Source organism: Camarhynchus parvulus, chromosome 9 (assembly GCF_901933205.1).
Source record: "Camarhynchus parvulus chromosome 9, STF_HiC, whole genome shotgun sequence".
In the NCBI taxonomy this organism is placed as follows: Eukaryota; Metazoa; Chordata; class Aves; order Passeriformes; family Thraupidae; genus Camarhynchus; species Camarhynchus parvulus.
In genome coordinates this window covers 12,233,331-12,247,381 of record NC_044579.1, presented here as the reverse complement: position 1 = coordinate 12,247,381, position 14,051 = coordinate 12,233,331, and the positions used below count along the sequence as shown (strand labels likewise).

The 14,051-nt window shown below is 40.4% G+C and overlaps 1 protein-coding gene across 10 annotated transcripts in view; it reads right to left on the bottom strand.

Annotated features, from left to right (window-relative positions):
* The window catches only part of DLG1 (discs large MAGUK scaffold protein 1), a 149,073-nt gene extending 135,158 nt beyond the window's left edge, over positions 1-13,915 (bottom strand). For all 10 annotated transcript variants that reach the window (XM_030954518.1, XM_030954520.1, XM_030954522.1 and 7 more), the window contains exons 1-2: positions 13,839-13,915; positions 13,451-13,582 (exon numbers count right to left, since the gene is read on the bottom strand). In XM_030954518.1, coding sequence (XP_030810378.1) covers positions 13,451-13,582; positions 13,839-13,857 — 151 coding nt within the window. In that variant the 5' untranslated portion in view covers positions 13,858-13,915. The remainder of the gene's footprint in view (positions 1-13,450; positions 13,583-13,838) is intronic.
* Between the last annotated feature and the right edge of the window lie 136 nt (positions 13,916-14,051).

Below are 14,051 nucleotides of genomic sequence, written 5' to 3'. Positions count from 1 at the left end.
GGAAGCACCAAAGGTGTTCCTATGAAGTATAGGTATATCAAAGTTGCTACCACAACTGCAATTACATCCATAAACACACACATTAAAAAAAAAAAATCAGAAAAGGTACAGGCTAAGGGAAGGGCAAGAAGTTGTCCTGTAAAGCTTTTAGTCTCTTATTCAAAGTAAAAATCTGCTAAACAGGTTTGCAAATTCCTGACTTTTAATCGCACCAACTTCATAGAAGATAAACATACAAGTACAGTAAGCCAAAGGAAATAAGACCCAGCCATGAGTAAAGAGTCTAAGCTGCAGTTTTGTAGCTTTCCAGCAACAGCCCAGAGTCAGTAACAGAGGCACCATAACCAATTCCTTTATAGAGCCACCCCACAAAAGAACGACTACACAACTAAGAGTTGCAACTACTAATGCTGGCATTCCAGTCTTATGTGTTCTTATAGACACTGCACTTCTGCTCTCTACCAGTTCAGAAAACTGAAATTCTCAAATTCCATTTGAATCTTTCCTCTGAGCAAGAGTCAAATTCCTACCAACAGCTTACATTAATTTTTAAAGTTATACTTGCTCTTAGCGCTGCTGATTGGAAGAGCGAGCAGCAAGGGCTGCAGAAGACGTTAAGTGACCTAGATATACAGGAGCAAAAGAGCCTAAGAGATACAAATTGCCTTTAAATCTATCTTTCACATTAGCTCCCTCAGTTGCAAATTTGTCTTGTAGTTGCATTAACATCAATACATCAATCAAGCACACCCAGTAAAGATTTCCCCCCCCCGACAGAGAGTACTTTGTGTATTAAAATAGGCAGTGGTTTAAGTTGATTCTATAGCTGCAATCCACAGCAACCAAGCCAGGAAGATCACTACATTATTTATGGGAAGGGGTTATTTGTGCAACTGTTTTGCAACAGAAATCTAGGACACTGATTTTCAATTCTGCTACTATTCTTTTAAGTCCCTGCCAGTGGAGGTAGCCATTTATTCCTCCTGCACAACTCTCATTTCAAAAAGCACAGCATTTCCCATACCTCACCTCCACTTCTCCACGGAGGACACCACAATAGATTTCCTATTGAAAGATGGCAAGACATAATATGCACCACTTAATGAGGGGATTAGTTTATGTTTATCCTGGAGTTGCTCCAAATCCACAAAGTTTCTAGAAACTTGGTGTCTATATGATAATATCTACCTTCTAAAAAAAGTTTCCATTTTTACTACTCTGAATGCAAACATTAAGTATGTACAAGTATAGGCAAGCCACCTATGAACCCTGAACAGATTAGGTCCACAAGAATAAAACCTGACAGTTACACTCTATAAAGCCTAGACTACACTAAATTAAACCTAAAAATTCCTTCCTATTGTCTACAGCTATATACCAGCTCACAAAAATATTTCAACACACTTGCATATGTACTGAGCACATGTTAATGATGTGAGAATACATTAGCAAATGACAAGTTCTAACATTTTTCTGATTATGACAAATAGCAGGTAGTAAAATACTAAGTTTTAATTGTATTCATGGTCAGATTCCCTCTTCAAGCTAGGATGTGCTATTTTTATATTACAGAATTTTTCTCCCATATTAATTCCAAGAGAGATTATATCTCTAAGTTACAGAAAACTGATTCAAACCAGGTATCACACAACACTAAAAGGAAACACAGATGGGGAACATTTAGAAACTAGAGGGGAACATTAAAAGGAGCATTGAAAAATAGGAACATGGGGGTTTAGGAACGCAAAGTGACAAAAAGTGATGAATGGTAGGCAACAGAGAAAACCATCCTGGAATTTGGTCTGCCTAGAAGTAAAACCACATTAAATAGCCAAATCAGAAATATGTCTGACAGCACAAAGAATAAAAGCCTATACAAAGCAAGTGACAGACCACCAGTTCTGCAATGGAGAACTCCTACACAAAAGAAAATTATATTTCTTAGCCTATTAGTAGTGTGTAGAGCTAAGGAATGGTGACAAACTGGGGTTTTTCATTCTAAAAGAAATGTGCTGGTGTATTGTTCACCCCTTCTCATATTCTCCACTCATCTTAGTTTTGTTCTTTGAGCAGGCTTGTTCACCAGTAACATGATATGCCAGAAGCTAAAACTGCTCACTTTTAAAGCAAACAAGAATTATCTGCCAAATACAAACTGAAACCCAAATCCACTTTACAAGGGAGATCCAGCTTCACTGAAAACCACAACACAGTAATTAAAAGAAGAGCATAACTGCAAAACCAAATTCTTTTCTTTTCTAAAGTATATTTGAGGGCACTTCAAGAGACTACATCAATTCTGTCTAAAGAATCTGCCTCCAAGGACAAGGATTCCAACCAGCAACATGACACCACTCTAAGATCAATTTCTTCCCTGTTCCTTAGAAATCAAACCTAAGGCCTCTGCTTATCATTTCTACAGGTATGTGCAGTGTTTGATACTTTTTGCTATAGATTCAGTGGGGAGTACTTCTAATCAGGATAACTTAAGATCAGTAAAATCTCATTGTGTTCGCTTATGCATGAACCTTTTGATAACTGTGACTTTGCAAGTGAAAGATGGGATATCTATAATAACATTTTCTTAAGGGAATGGTGTAACCCTACATACAAGGCATTGCTGCTAACAGGCCATGGGCCTTGTGTTCACTGAATAACCAGGTCTCTGCACTTGTCCTGGCCTGCCCAGAGCTTTGTTTTAGCTTGTCCAACTCTACCACCAACTATCTAAAGACCAGATGATTGGTGACTCATCTAACTTGCATGGCTTTTACTTAGCTTCAGACAATTGTGTGAGCTAACATCTATTTCTATAAATATTTTTATATATAACACACAAATAAATACCTGCTACATATGATCCATAAATAGTATACATAAATAGATGTGAAATCATTCAGTGTTACATCACACAATTGTCCAAAGCTAACTAAAAGCTGTACATGAATACAAATACACCCACACACACAGACTGAATGTACAAATTCACATTTGTGTGTGTAACAGCTAATACATACCAATAAAAATGGGTTATTCTGTAGGGAATGGATTACCTATGACCTCAGAACAAAAAGCTGCATAAAAGAGCAAAGGCATAGCATGACAAGAGAGGCCTTGGAAACAAAGACACAGAATGGTATCAGAGGCCTTAAGTCTACAAACAACTCAGCAGCTGCTAATTACTGGTTAAAGGAAGGCAACCTGAGAACTGGGCAAAAAAAAGCTCAGTGTAACAGAGAAAAGAGCATCCAGCATATACAAAATACACAGTATATATAAGAAATTCAAATGCAACTGCGAAGTAGAGAAGAACGAGTGAAGCATAGAATGTAAGTAAACAATAACCTCAACAAAACATAACAGTGAGGAGAAAGAAACAGTCAACACTGCACACCTCCATGGGAAAGATTCCCTTTACTCAGTCTCCTATTCCCTGTACTTTTCTGACCAACTTTTAATATGTTCTGGTTTTCAAACAAGCATCAAGCATTTTTTTATATATTAGTTTTTTATATATTAGTGATTTTTTATATATTAGTTTCAGACTTCTGATACTGAACCTTTGTATTATGGTACAGAGGGAACCAATTAAATTTCATTGGCATTTGCTATTTACCTGAAACAAGGTTCTAGTTGAGATGACTGTCAGTCTCAAAGTAACAAGCTCTGAGACAAGAGGAAATGACCAAGTGGTGCCGGGGGAGGTTTGGAAATGATGAAAAATTTCTTCTCTGAAAGGGTTGTCAAGCATTGGAAGAGGAAATATCCAGGAGAATGTTACAGTCCCAAGAGGTGTTTAAAAGACTTGTAGGTGCAGTGCTTAGGGATATGGTTTAATGGTGGTGCTGTGTTAAAGGTTGGACTCAATGATCATAAAGGTCCTTTGCACCTTAAATGATTCTGTGGTTTATTCTTTTTGAAATTGAAAGCATTCCTCTAATGATCACAGTAACCAACTGGTTTTGGGCTTTGCATTTTTACAGTTTAAGCATTTTGACCATTTGTGGGTTATAGATGGTTTTTCTTAAATAAATGCCAGAAAATAACACACAAGCTTAGCATTTCATGAACTTAAACAGTAACACATTTACTATAACAGACTGCTTTGGACACTGTCCATGTAAACCAGTGAACTGTTGTCCTTATATTGTGCACTACACAAAGGTATAAACTGCCACCAAAATATATGTGAATTTAACAATCCCATTTGTGTATGCTGTATTAATTGTATCCCCATCTGAAGGTTCTCAGCTTTGCATATGAGCAAGAATTAATTTAGGAAGTTATGTTTCTCTTCTGTTTGTTCATTTTTCTTATAAAATCTAAATTCATGTTTTGCATTCTAAGATGCAAAGTGGGAGGGTTTACCTGCTGACAATTCTAATGCTGGCTGTCTAATGCAGCCCAGGAGACTATCCACCACCTTTGCCCCAAGGCACACTTATAGTTCATGGTCAACTTTTTGCCACCAGGCCTGCCACATCCCTTCCTGCAGCACTGCTTTCCACCTGGGTGACACACAGTATACATTGGAAAGTAGTATTGTTCCTACTCAGGAGCTGAACTCCGCATTTCTACTTGTTGAACTCCAAGAGGTTCCCATTTCTTCAGCTTGCCAAGGTCCTTCTGCATGGCAGCATGGCCAGGATTTACATGCTTCAGCTACTTAGTAAATCCTGCACTCAGCAGGTGCTCCTTTTCTGATAGATCTTCAGCAGCAGAACAAACCAATCTCAGCCAAAGCCAGCAAGGCAGCAAAACACTAGATAACTTTACCTCACCAAACAGCCTTTACCATACAAAGTTTTTCAATACCAGCTTTGTTCAGGAGAACCTCTCAAAGCCACTGCCCTCCCTCAGACCTGCAAGCAATGAAGGAGCTTATGAATTCCATTAGGAATTGACCTATTTCTGTTTACTCCATGTAAGCAATTCCTTTGTCATCTCTCATTGGTCTGCCTCTTCTCAGACATTTGTTCATCTAAATGGAGCACATGCAAATGCCTGGTTTTGTTTATGATGTTACCCATATTTGAAAAAACAGGTTTGTTAAGAACTTGACTACCTGTGTGTTGTCCAGGAAAAGGTGTCATCCCATTATAAATGAAGTACTTCTCTAAATGAAGGAGGGGAGGGAAAGACAGCTTTATTTCTTAGGGCTTCTTGCCAAAGCACCCAACCAAAGCACTTCAAAACTTAAGTCCTAAAACTACTAGAACGAAAACAAAGGTCAACATGCTATTTCAGTTCAGAGCAATTTGAGATAAATGGTATCTGCCAAATTCTTAACAGCCCAACATAACGAATATATAGACAAAACAGAGTCATGATCACTGTCAGAACAGGCAAAGGAGTCTGCCAACACTACAGACTTTCTTTCTTCAGTCATAAAGCAACTCCTACTAACTCCAAGGAAGGCTCAATCATGCATGCTTACTTCATCTGCTACGTCAAGCTAAGAATATCCATTTAATACAAGTAAAGCACAGCCTGAAAACTGCATAATTAGTGATCAACAAAAAAAAATACAAAGACCAAGAAAAGCTTCGTGTCCATTTACCAAGCCAATGACCACAGTTAAGTAAGCATTCTCTTTGTTTATTTAATGGTTGTGTTGTCATGGTGTGTGTCTGATCAAAAATAAATGTTTGCATTTGTACTGTGAGAAGTGAAAAACAGCCTCATCACAACCCCTGTAAAGCCCCTTTCAGGGTTGGCTGTTTGGAGATCTGTTTCTTCTTTAAAACTGCTGCACACAATCAAGACTTCTTAAAAATTTAAGGAGCAACTCATGGTGCAGCTTTCTCACTATACATTCTGTTCCACAAAACCCTTTGCCACAAGCTGCAGCATCCAGCTACTGATCCCCAGCTCTTTTACCAGCTTCAGTGTGTCCTGCCCTTTGAACATCCTTTCTGCACACACTTCTTTGCTTACCTCAAATTCCAGATGTTATTTTCCACTTCTCACTTCCAGTTCTCATTAATTGGTGCTTAATCTAATTGTTTGCTTTTATTCCTCTAGCTGGTTTTTACACTCAGACAAATTCAACTCCTTACCAGCCTGACCACTTACACTTCCCAAACTACTCATTCATATTTTCCTCTTCGGTTACTAACACCTCTTTCACCATATCTTCACAGAATCACAGAATCAATTGGTAAAAAAACTCTGAGATTGAGTCCAATCTGTGACCTAACACCATCGTGTCAACTATACCATGTTTCACATCCAGTCTTTCCTTAGAAAGTGCTTCACATTGTCTCTATCCAATTCTCCTTCAGAAACCCACAGCATCTTCTCCCTCCAGAATTAAGGTAGGAAAAACTTACACACAGGTGAAAACTGACAGAATATTTTTCTGTCTAAACTTTCTGATTTAATATTGCCTCATGCACACTTAGTCACCAGCTTAAGCCTAAAAAAAAACCCTAAGAACCTCTCAACTCCCCCAAACAAACAAGTATCCAAACTAAACATGAACTCCCAACTGTCCACCTTCCCCAAATATCTCAACACCAGTTGCAAATCAGCAGCCACTAGAACAATGTACTTTTTCCTTAAAGGGATGCATTTACTACTGTTTTCAGTGGCTACAAAAACCTCACTCTTAAGCCTTATTTGTAGTATGTCCCCTAGATAATGGCAGTGTATAGGACTGATGAAGTTTCTCACCAGACAAATGTATTCAAAAAACCAAACTAGTTTTGGGATGAGTTCACTTAACCCTCCAAGCTGAGCTTCCATACAGGTGCATAGCTTTGCTCACATGAGACAGCACAAGCACTGGTTTCTTCTACCTGCAGCAAGCTCAGGCTCCAAGGTAATTATGTGGCAGAGGTGGCAACACAAGGCTGGGTGCGCCACAGAGTAGCATCTCCTCCAGCACTGACACTTGTGCATCTCCTGCAGCCAAATTTTAACCCAAGTTTCTGAAAACCACCTAAAGCTGCAGTGCTTTTACAATTTGCTCACACACTCTCCTTGCAGCTCCTCTGTCTTAGGTTCACTTTTTCATTTCAAGCCAAAATAAGTCAGCTGTTTTGAGGGCATGGCTGGGAAGATACATGACAAGATTCCTATAAAAGCTGTACCAGAGAACTCTAGAGCCTCCCCTAACTTGGGGAAAGAACACGAAGCTAAGGAGGTTATTCTAGTGTCAGCCCTACACCTTCTGCAGTCTCTCAACAATCTTGCAAATTTGGCCTAGTTATAATTCAGGAAACCATCTGTGCCAGGAGACTCCAAGTCAGCTGCTACAGTTCAGTTTCTTTGAAGATTCCTTCCCCCTGCACCAAAACAAGCTCCATCTCTCAAAAGACAGGCAAAGCAGATGCACAGGGGGCACATGGCATTCCAGCTGCAGAGCTGAACAAGATGCTCTGCCCTTGCTGCTAGGACCACCATGGAAGCAGGACTAAGATCAGGACAAATATCCTCTCTCATGCTTTCCCCCTTCACCTACACTGTACCCAGCACTGAAGGAAATGATGAGGGAAATTAGGAGTAAATCCAGGAACACAGAAGCAGGGGAGGAGATAGGCAGCATACCTAGGGAAAAGAGGTGAAAGAACACGGGAAATAAAGCAAGGACAGGCCAGAGGGCAAACTTTCCCAGAACCTGGAAACTACACCAATTATTCAAAATTTCTACTGTCTTTTCAGCCCCTAGATGAGCAGCAGATTTATTGACAAGTGGGTTTTTTTGTCAACAGACCCTTTCAATGGTAACCCTGGGAAGAGAAAACTGCAATTGATATATTCTACAGTGCAGCGATTCACCACTGAATACACAGTCAGTGAAATACCACAAGGATAAACTTTTGCCACAATACTATTTATCTGCATACCAGTAGCTACTCAACTTACTACTTACTTGCTATTTTAGGCTACCAAAAGCAGCACCTAATCCCAAAAATTCAATACATTGCCCTGTCACACACACATGCAATACAGGGTGGAAAAAACTTTAAAAAGCCAGCTAGCTATCAAACTGCACTACATACAAAATAGTAAGTAATTCTTAAAATAAAAAAAAGAGGAGCAATGAGACTATTTCACTTATTATTATGTTCCTTGAAGAGTAACACATGAAGTTCTTCCAAAGACTGGGACATTCAGACAAACTGCACTGAAACATACCAAAGCAGACACATACTAACAATGACTGAACTAACATTCCAGTCATCTGGACACCAACTAAAATATTTATCCTCCCTCCAGCTGGATAAAAGTAATCAAGAACTTAACAACCTTTGTAAACACAAGCCTAAGTCAAATTTCTGTCAAACTGACCAACTTCTGTGTATTCAAAGAAGACCAAAGCAAGCATAACCACAGTATAAGCCTTAGGAAACTTGTCCAGAAACTTGATGAACATCTCAAAGTTGCAAGGATTATACTGCATGGATGCTTCAGCCTCAAACATGAGTAAAGATATTGTATCACAGAAGCTGCAGTCTGGGGAAAAAGTCACAAAAATGAAGCAAGGATAAGATTTTGATGTGAAAATAACCTATTTAGCACCTGCAGCAATTTCAGTACTATGCAATGTTACAAAAGATCCAATTGTCCCTAAACCTTCCTCTAATAAAAACATAATAATAATAAACCCCAGCAATGTTCACTGACTATAACAAGATCCTCAACTTGCTGTCAAGAATTTCTGCATTCTTGAGATAAATCTTACTCAGCAGAGTCTGAAAGGCTCTAAGGCTTCAGTAACCTCTGAAAATGGAAGGCCTGAGCTGACTGGGAGAGATAACTGTGCCATCATGGCACATACTCTATTAACATATTGCTGAAATAGAAGTTCTAACTGAGGCTTCCCCAAAAGCAAGTACTTTTGGTTTCAGTTCAGAAGAGGAGCTTGTGTTTAACTGTGTTTGATTTCCAATTAACCAGCAAGTAGAGGAAATATTGCCAAGGTGGCTTAGAGAAGAGTGAGAAGGAGTGAGAAGAGCTCCAGAGCTGCCACACACAGCTGAGCTGAGATCCCACTCCAGGCAGCAGGAATGTGGTCAGTCCACTCCAAAGCGGACAAACTTTGAGGAGTGCTGATCCAATCCAATCTACTGCAATCTAAAATCTAGGGTTGTTTTCCTAATTTAGTTCAGAAAGCCAATGTGGACAGAGATGAGAAATCGGCAGACTGAGTTTTACATTCCTAGAATTTTCAGTCTGAATCACACTGCTGAGAAACCTGAACAAAGAGCTTTCATGGAATCATGAACTTTTTTCAAAATTTTCAGAGACAGGACTTACTTTTCTGGGGTGTAAAAATGTATTAACAGCATTTGTAATATGTTTTGTTCAATTAATAAGGCTCATCCAAACTATGGTTAAAAGTACCCTCATGTTTACTGGGAGAAGCTGCTCTTTGGTTTAGTAAGGATTACTGAAACAACTACATTTTTTTATTTAAACTTGGTGTTTAGTGCTCAGAAGAGCCAGCACATAAGCACAATTTTCAAGGCAGGTCTTCATGCTAAAGGACTCTAAGTGAAACAAATGAGACTGCTTACACAATAAAATTCAACACATTGAACCTTCCCTAGTCATATTTGCCCTTTTATACCAAAAAGCCTGTATATGCACAGTTACAAAATTAGATAGATAGATAGATAGATAGACAGATAGATAGATAAAAAACCCACCCTACTTTAGGCAAGAAGGGTAGCACAGCCAACTGCATTACCAGCAAATGTAGAGACTCTCCTAGAATTCCCTTTTTCTGGCACCAGTGCACATGGAGTTAGTTCTTGTCAAGGAAATGAATGCTTCTGAAGTAGCAAACTACCTTATGTCTCTAGCTATAGCTGTAACATTTTTAATTTTAGAAGTCTATTTTAATATGGTAAACCTCAACATGACACCCCATTAAAAGCAGATCTTAATTAAGCAAAAATATTATGTGTATAAACAGAAGTCTGCTTCATATGTTTTTCTGTTAAAAGTGTTACTTTTGCATGCAAGGGTTTTTCTTCCTCTATTTTCAAAAAGATAAATATAACTACCTTTTCAAGAACCTGTAGCTTCTGAAAAGGTAAAAGAGTACCTAAGCTGAGAAAAGAACTCACCTGCAGAATAATTATCTCCCTATTTGAAGATAAATATCAAATGCCTTACCAAAGTGAAATAAGTCTACCCCATGGTTCTATAAATGGATATTTTCCTTTGGTGTCTTCATAATTTGGCTCATCAATGATCAGAACATTGGGAACAAGCTGTTTTAACTGAAAACAAGAAATCAACAACTAGAAAAGATAACACACAGTTTTGAGCCTGTACTAAAGGAAATTGACTTGAAACTGACACAATTCTCAAATTGATTTCAATTACAGGCCCTTGGTATTCATTTAATTAAAGTTGTAGACATTATTACACATAGCTGGTTGAAGCAATGGAAAATACCACATTATGGAAGATCGAAAATATAAAAATGAGCTTTTTCAGAGACTGTTTTAAGGAGGTCACATGTGGTTACAGCTTTTGTTACAAAGTTCTTACAGTTACATCACTTAAAATGTAACACTTGCAATGTGGATCCAGTGACACTGGCTGTTCACACTGCCTGGTTACTGGTCTAATTCAAACCATTTAAAGCCATAATTCAAGAACAAGGTCAAACTGCTAGATTGCTAAACTAAAACTTTATTGAGAGGACTAAAAGGAGAGGATAACAAAGCTTCAAATGAAAAATTAATATTAAAATATTAATATTACTTATTCTTCAGTATCCAAATAGACACCATAAAAAACACACTTTCAATTTCTAAAACTTATTTAATTTCTAAAACCTTTTACTATCTAAAAACATGAAACACTATTAAATGCTGTAGTTTTCAGGAATATTTAATTTCCTCCATTATAAACTCAAAGAGGTATTTCTGAGCATAATGCTATTTATTGCTTGAAAGAAGAGCATTTGATTGCCAAGTCAAAAATTATACTAAAAAAGATACATGCAGTTGACAGCAGATCCTGACTACAACTTTCACAAACCTACCTACTATGGGCAAACAAATCTTGGATATAGTGCAGTAACTTGGCAGAAAAAGCAGAAAATAAGTGGATGAAGTTTGGTGGGGATTTTTTGTGTTGTTCTACACAAAAAAAAAGGACCCAAACCAGAAACTAAAAGTAGCACACTTTCTGGAAGAAGCATCTCTAAGAGCAATAACTTGGTATAGTTGAGCCTGAAACTTGCTGCCAGAGCAGCACTGGCTATTTCAGTTGGGAGCACATCACAACTTCTATAAAATGCACACTTCAAATTCAGCCATAAAGCAATGGCCAAGAGAGAATTCCAGGTAAGTCTAACCCCCAGCACAACTGAACGCTTCATCCAGCCTGCTCCCAGATCTTCATGGAAACAAAAGAAGCAGGAGCCAGCTCAAGGCCTTCCCAGTAACTGCAGCCATACTCCAGATCCTTTGCAGGGAGTCTCCTCACTCCTTACCCCTCCCATCATGCAGCAATCACACCATAAAAGAAGGTGCTTCCAGGAAAACAAGAGCCAGGAGCAGCCTGCCAGGAACAAGAACTCCCCTGACATTTGCACAGAAAGTAGCAGGTTAAAGGAGAAAGACCCAAGCTGACAGCATAAATGGCTTGGCAAGTACCAGCCTTCTGCCAGATGGTTTGGGAACATATGTATGCAACCTAATAAACCATCACACAGGGACCCAGGATATGCAAAGTTAATGCAACATGCCCAAGAAGCACCTGCTCTGCATGCACAGATGAACTGAACTCAACAAGAACAAGGGTCCTGTGGTTGCAATGTGTAGCTTCTCATAAGCCCAGAAAACATGTCACACAGGCCAGCCAGGCAACAACCCACCCCTCCTTTCTGCTCCTGCAGAACAAAGCCAGCAGACAGGAGGCTGCCTGCTCCTTCAAGTCCACTACTACTACCAGGTGTAGAGTTATCAACAATGAAGGTTCATACGTGGATATGAGAAGAAAACTACATCTTGCAGTTTGAATATCAAAGGCTAACAGACTGGTATCTTTTCAATGAAGGAGAGAAAACAGAGTACTGCATGGATCTTGTAGAGTTTTAAAATAAAAAACTCACACATACACACACCCAGAACAAGAAAAATGGTAGTCAACACAAGTTTTCTGGGTGAAAATAAAAAGTGCTGCTGCTGCTGCTGTACATTAAATATTCGACACAAGATTTCAACATTCTGATCTGCCAAAGAGTGAATCTGTTTACACGTGTCCCACAAGGATTATGTTTTAGCTTTTCATCATGGTGTTGATGACCATCAGCTGTGTAGTGAAGGGAAATGCAGAGTTCCCATAAGGAAAAGTCTTTTAAGTGACCTATTTTCACAACAACCCTTCATGAAGTTACATGTTAAGAAAAGAAACCAGCACAACTAATGTCTTCTGAAAATCTAACAAGATGAAATAAATACTCCAGAAGAAAGCATTCAGCAGCAATGCATGTTTATGTTTTGCCAGTCCCCGTGCTTTCACCACAACAGAGGTTCAAAGAAGCTGCAGCCCTGAGAAGGAAGATGCGCGCCCTAGCCCAGTAACCATGTAGTAAGTGCAGTAACAAATATAGCTACAATGTTTGCCATTAGTGCATTTCAGACACTGGTTACTATTAAAAGACAAGGATGCAGAACAAATTTTATTCTTGAGTGTAAACTAACAGTAGCTGTCATAAAGATAGTGACAATCAATCAAGAAGAAACCACTTCTCACTGTTGCTCTGCAGAAGTTTCCAAATAAAGACAGGATTCTGCAAGTTCTATTTATGCTCAGGGTTTTTTTTCCAAACAGACCGGCAGGAAATTCAAAATTACATGCAAGTGCTTCTAAGAACTTATGGGAACATATCAAGTCAAGCACTATAAGGACTGTAAACTGAGATTTAATAGTGCTTTCACTATACTTTAATATGCAACAAAGGAGAAGAGATGACTGTAGTACTTCCCTGAAGCATTAGAGGCTTCTTCTCATTTACTTTAGGTTAAATCTGCACTTCAGTTATACACTTTGTGATGTTTTTAGAGACTCTCCAACAGGAATTGCCTGATTCCTTATACTAAACACATTTCAAGTTATTCACTAACCTGTTACATACAGACAGAAAAAACCCCACCCTCCTTAGAAATTTATCAGGTGAACAAAGATGCATGGAGAAACAATCTAAAGAAATCTAGGACAACGTGTCACAATTAAAAACTACTCCACAGTTTTAGGCAGTTTGGACCAGTTAAAAGCCGCAAATAAAGAAAGTACGTGTAACAAGTGAACTGTTGATCTGTAACAACACGTGTGTTACTATGCAAAACAAAAACACAACGACAAGAAGCACATGGCTTCTAACTTAGGGGGAAAACATCTTTTGCTCTCAACACCACAAGTGACAGCATCCGCAAGAACCGACCGGCCTGCGCATAAACTAAAAGAAGCCGAGCTTTACCTATCAAAGCCTGGAAAAGGTTACTTTGGAAGATGCTGATGACACGCTCGATGGAGTTCCGCAGCTGCCGATCCTCCGCCTGGCTCAGCTTGGAGCGGTATTCCTCCAGGAGGCGCAGGGCTCGCTGGGTATCTGCAAGCGGAGAGCAGACACACCGCTGACCGGGGCGCACCGGGCACAGCACCGGGGATGCAACAAGCCCCCGGGGCCGGGAACCGCCCCGGCGCGGCGCGGCAGCTCCTTTGTTCGCAGCCGGGAGAGCGCGGGCGGGACGGTGCCCTCGGCGCGCCCGCAGCCCCCGCCGGCCACCCCCCCGCCCGTCCCGCCGCGGCGAAGGCTGTCAGCCGACAGCTCCGGCGGCTCCGTTCCCCGGCCGTGCGGCGCTCACCTTGCTTCCTGACGGGCATCGCGCCCCGCGCCCCCGCCGGGCTGCCCCGGGGCTCCGCCGCGGGGCCGGGAGCGCGGCCCGGGGCAGCGCGGGGGGCGGCGCCCCCTGCCGGCCGGGCGCGGGGGGCGGCGGCCGCCCCGCCGGACCGACCCCGCCGCCCGGCGAGCGAGCGGCTCCGCGCGGGGCTCCCGCCGGCGCCGCCGCGGCGCCTCG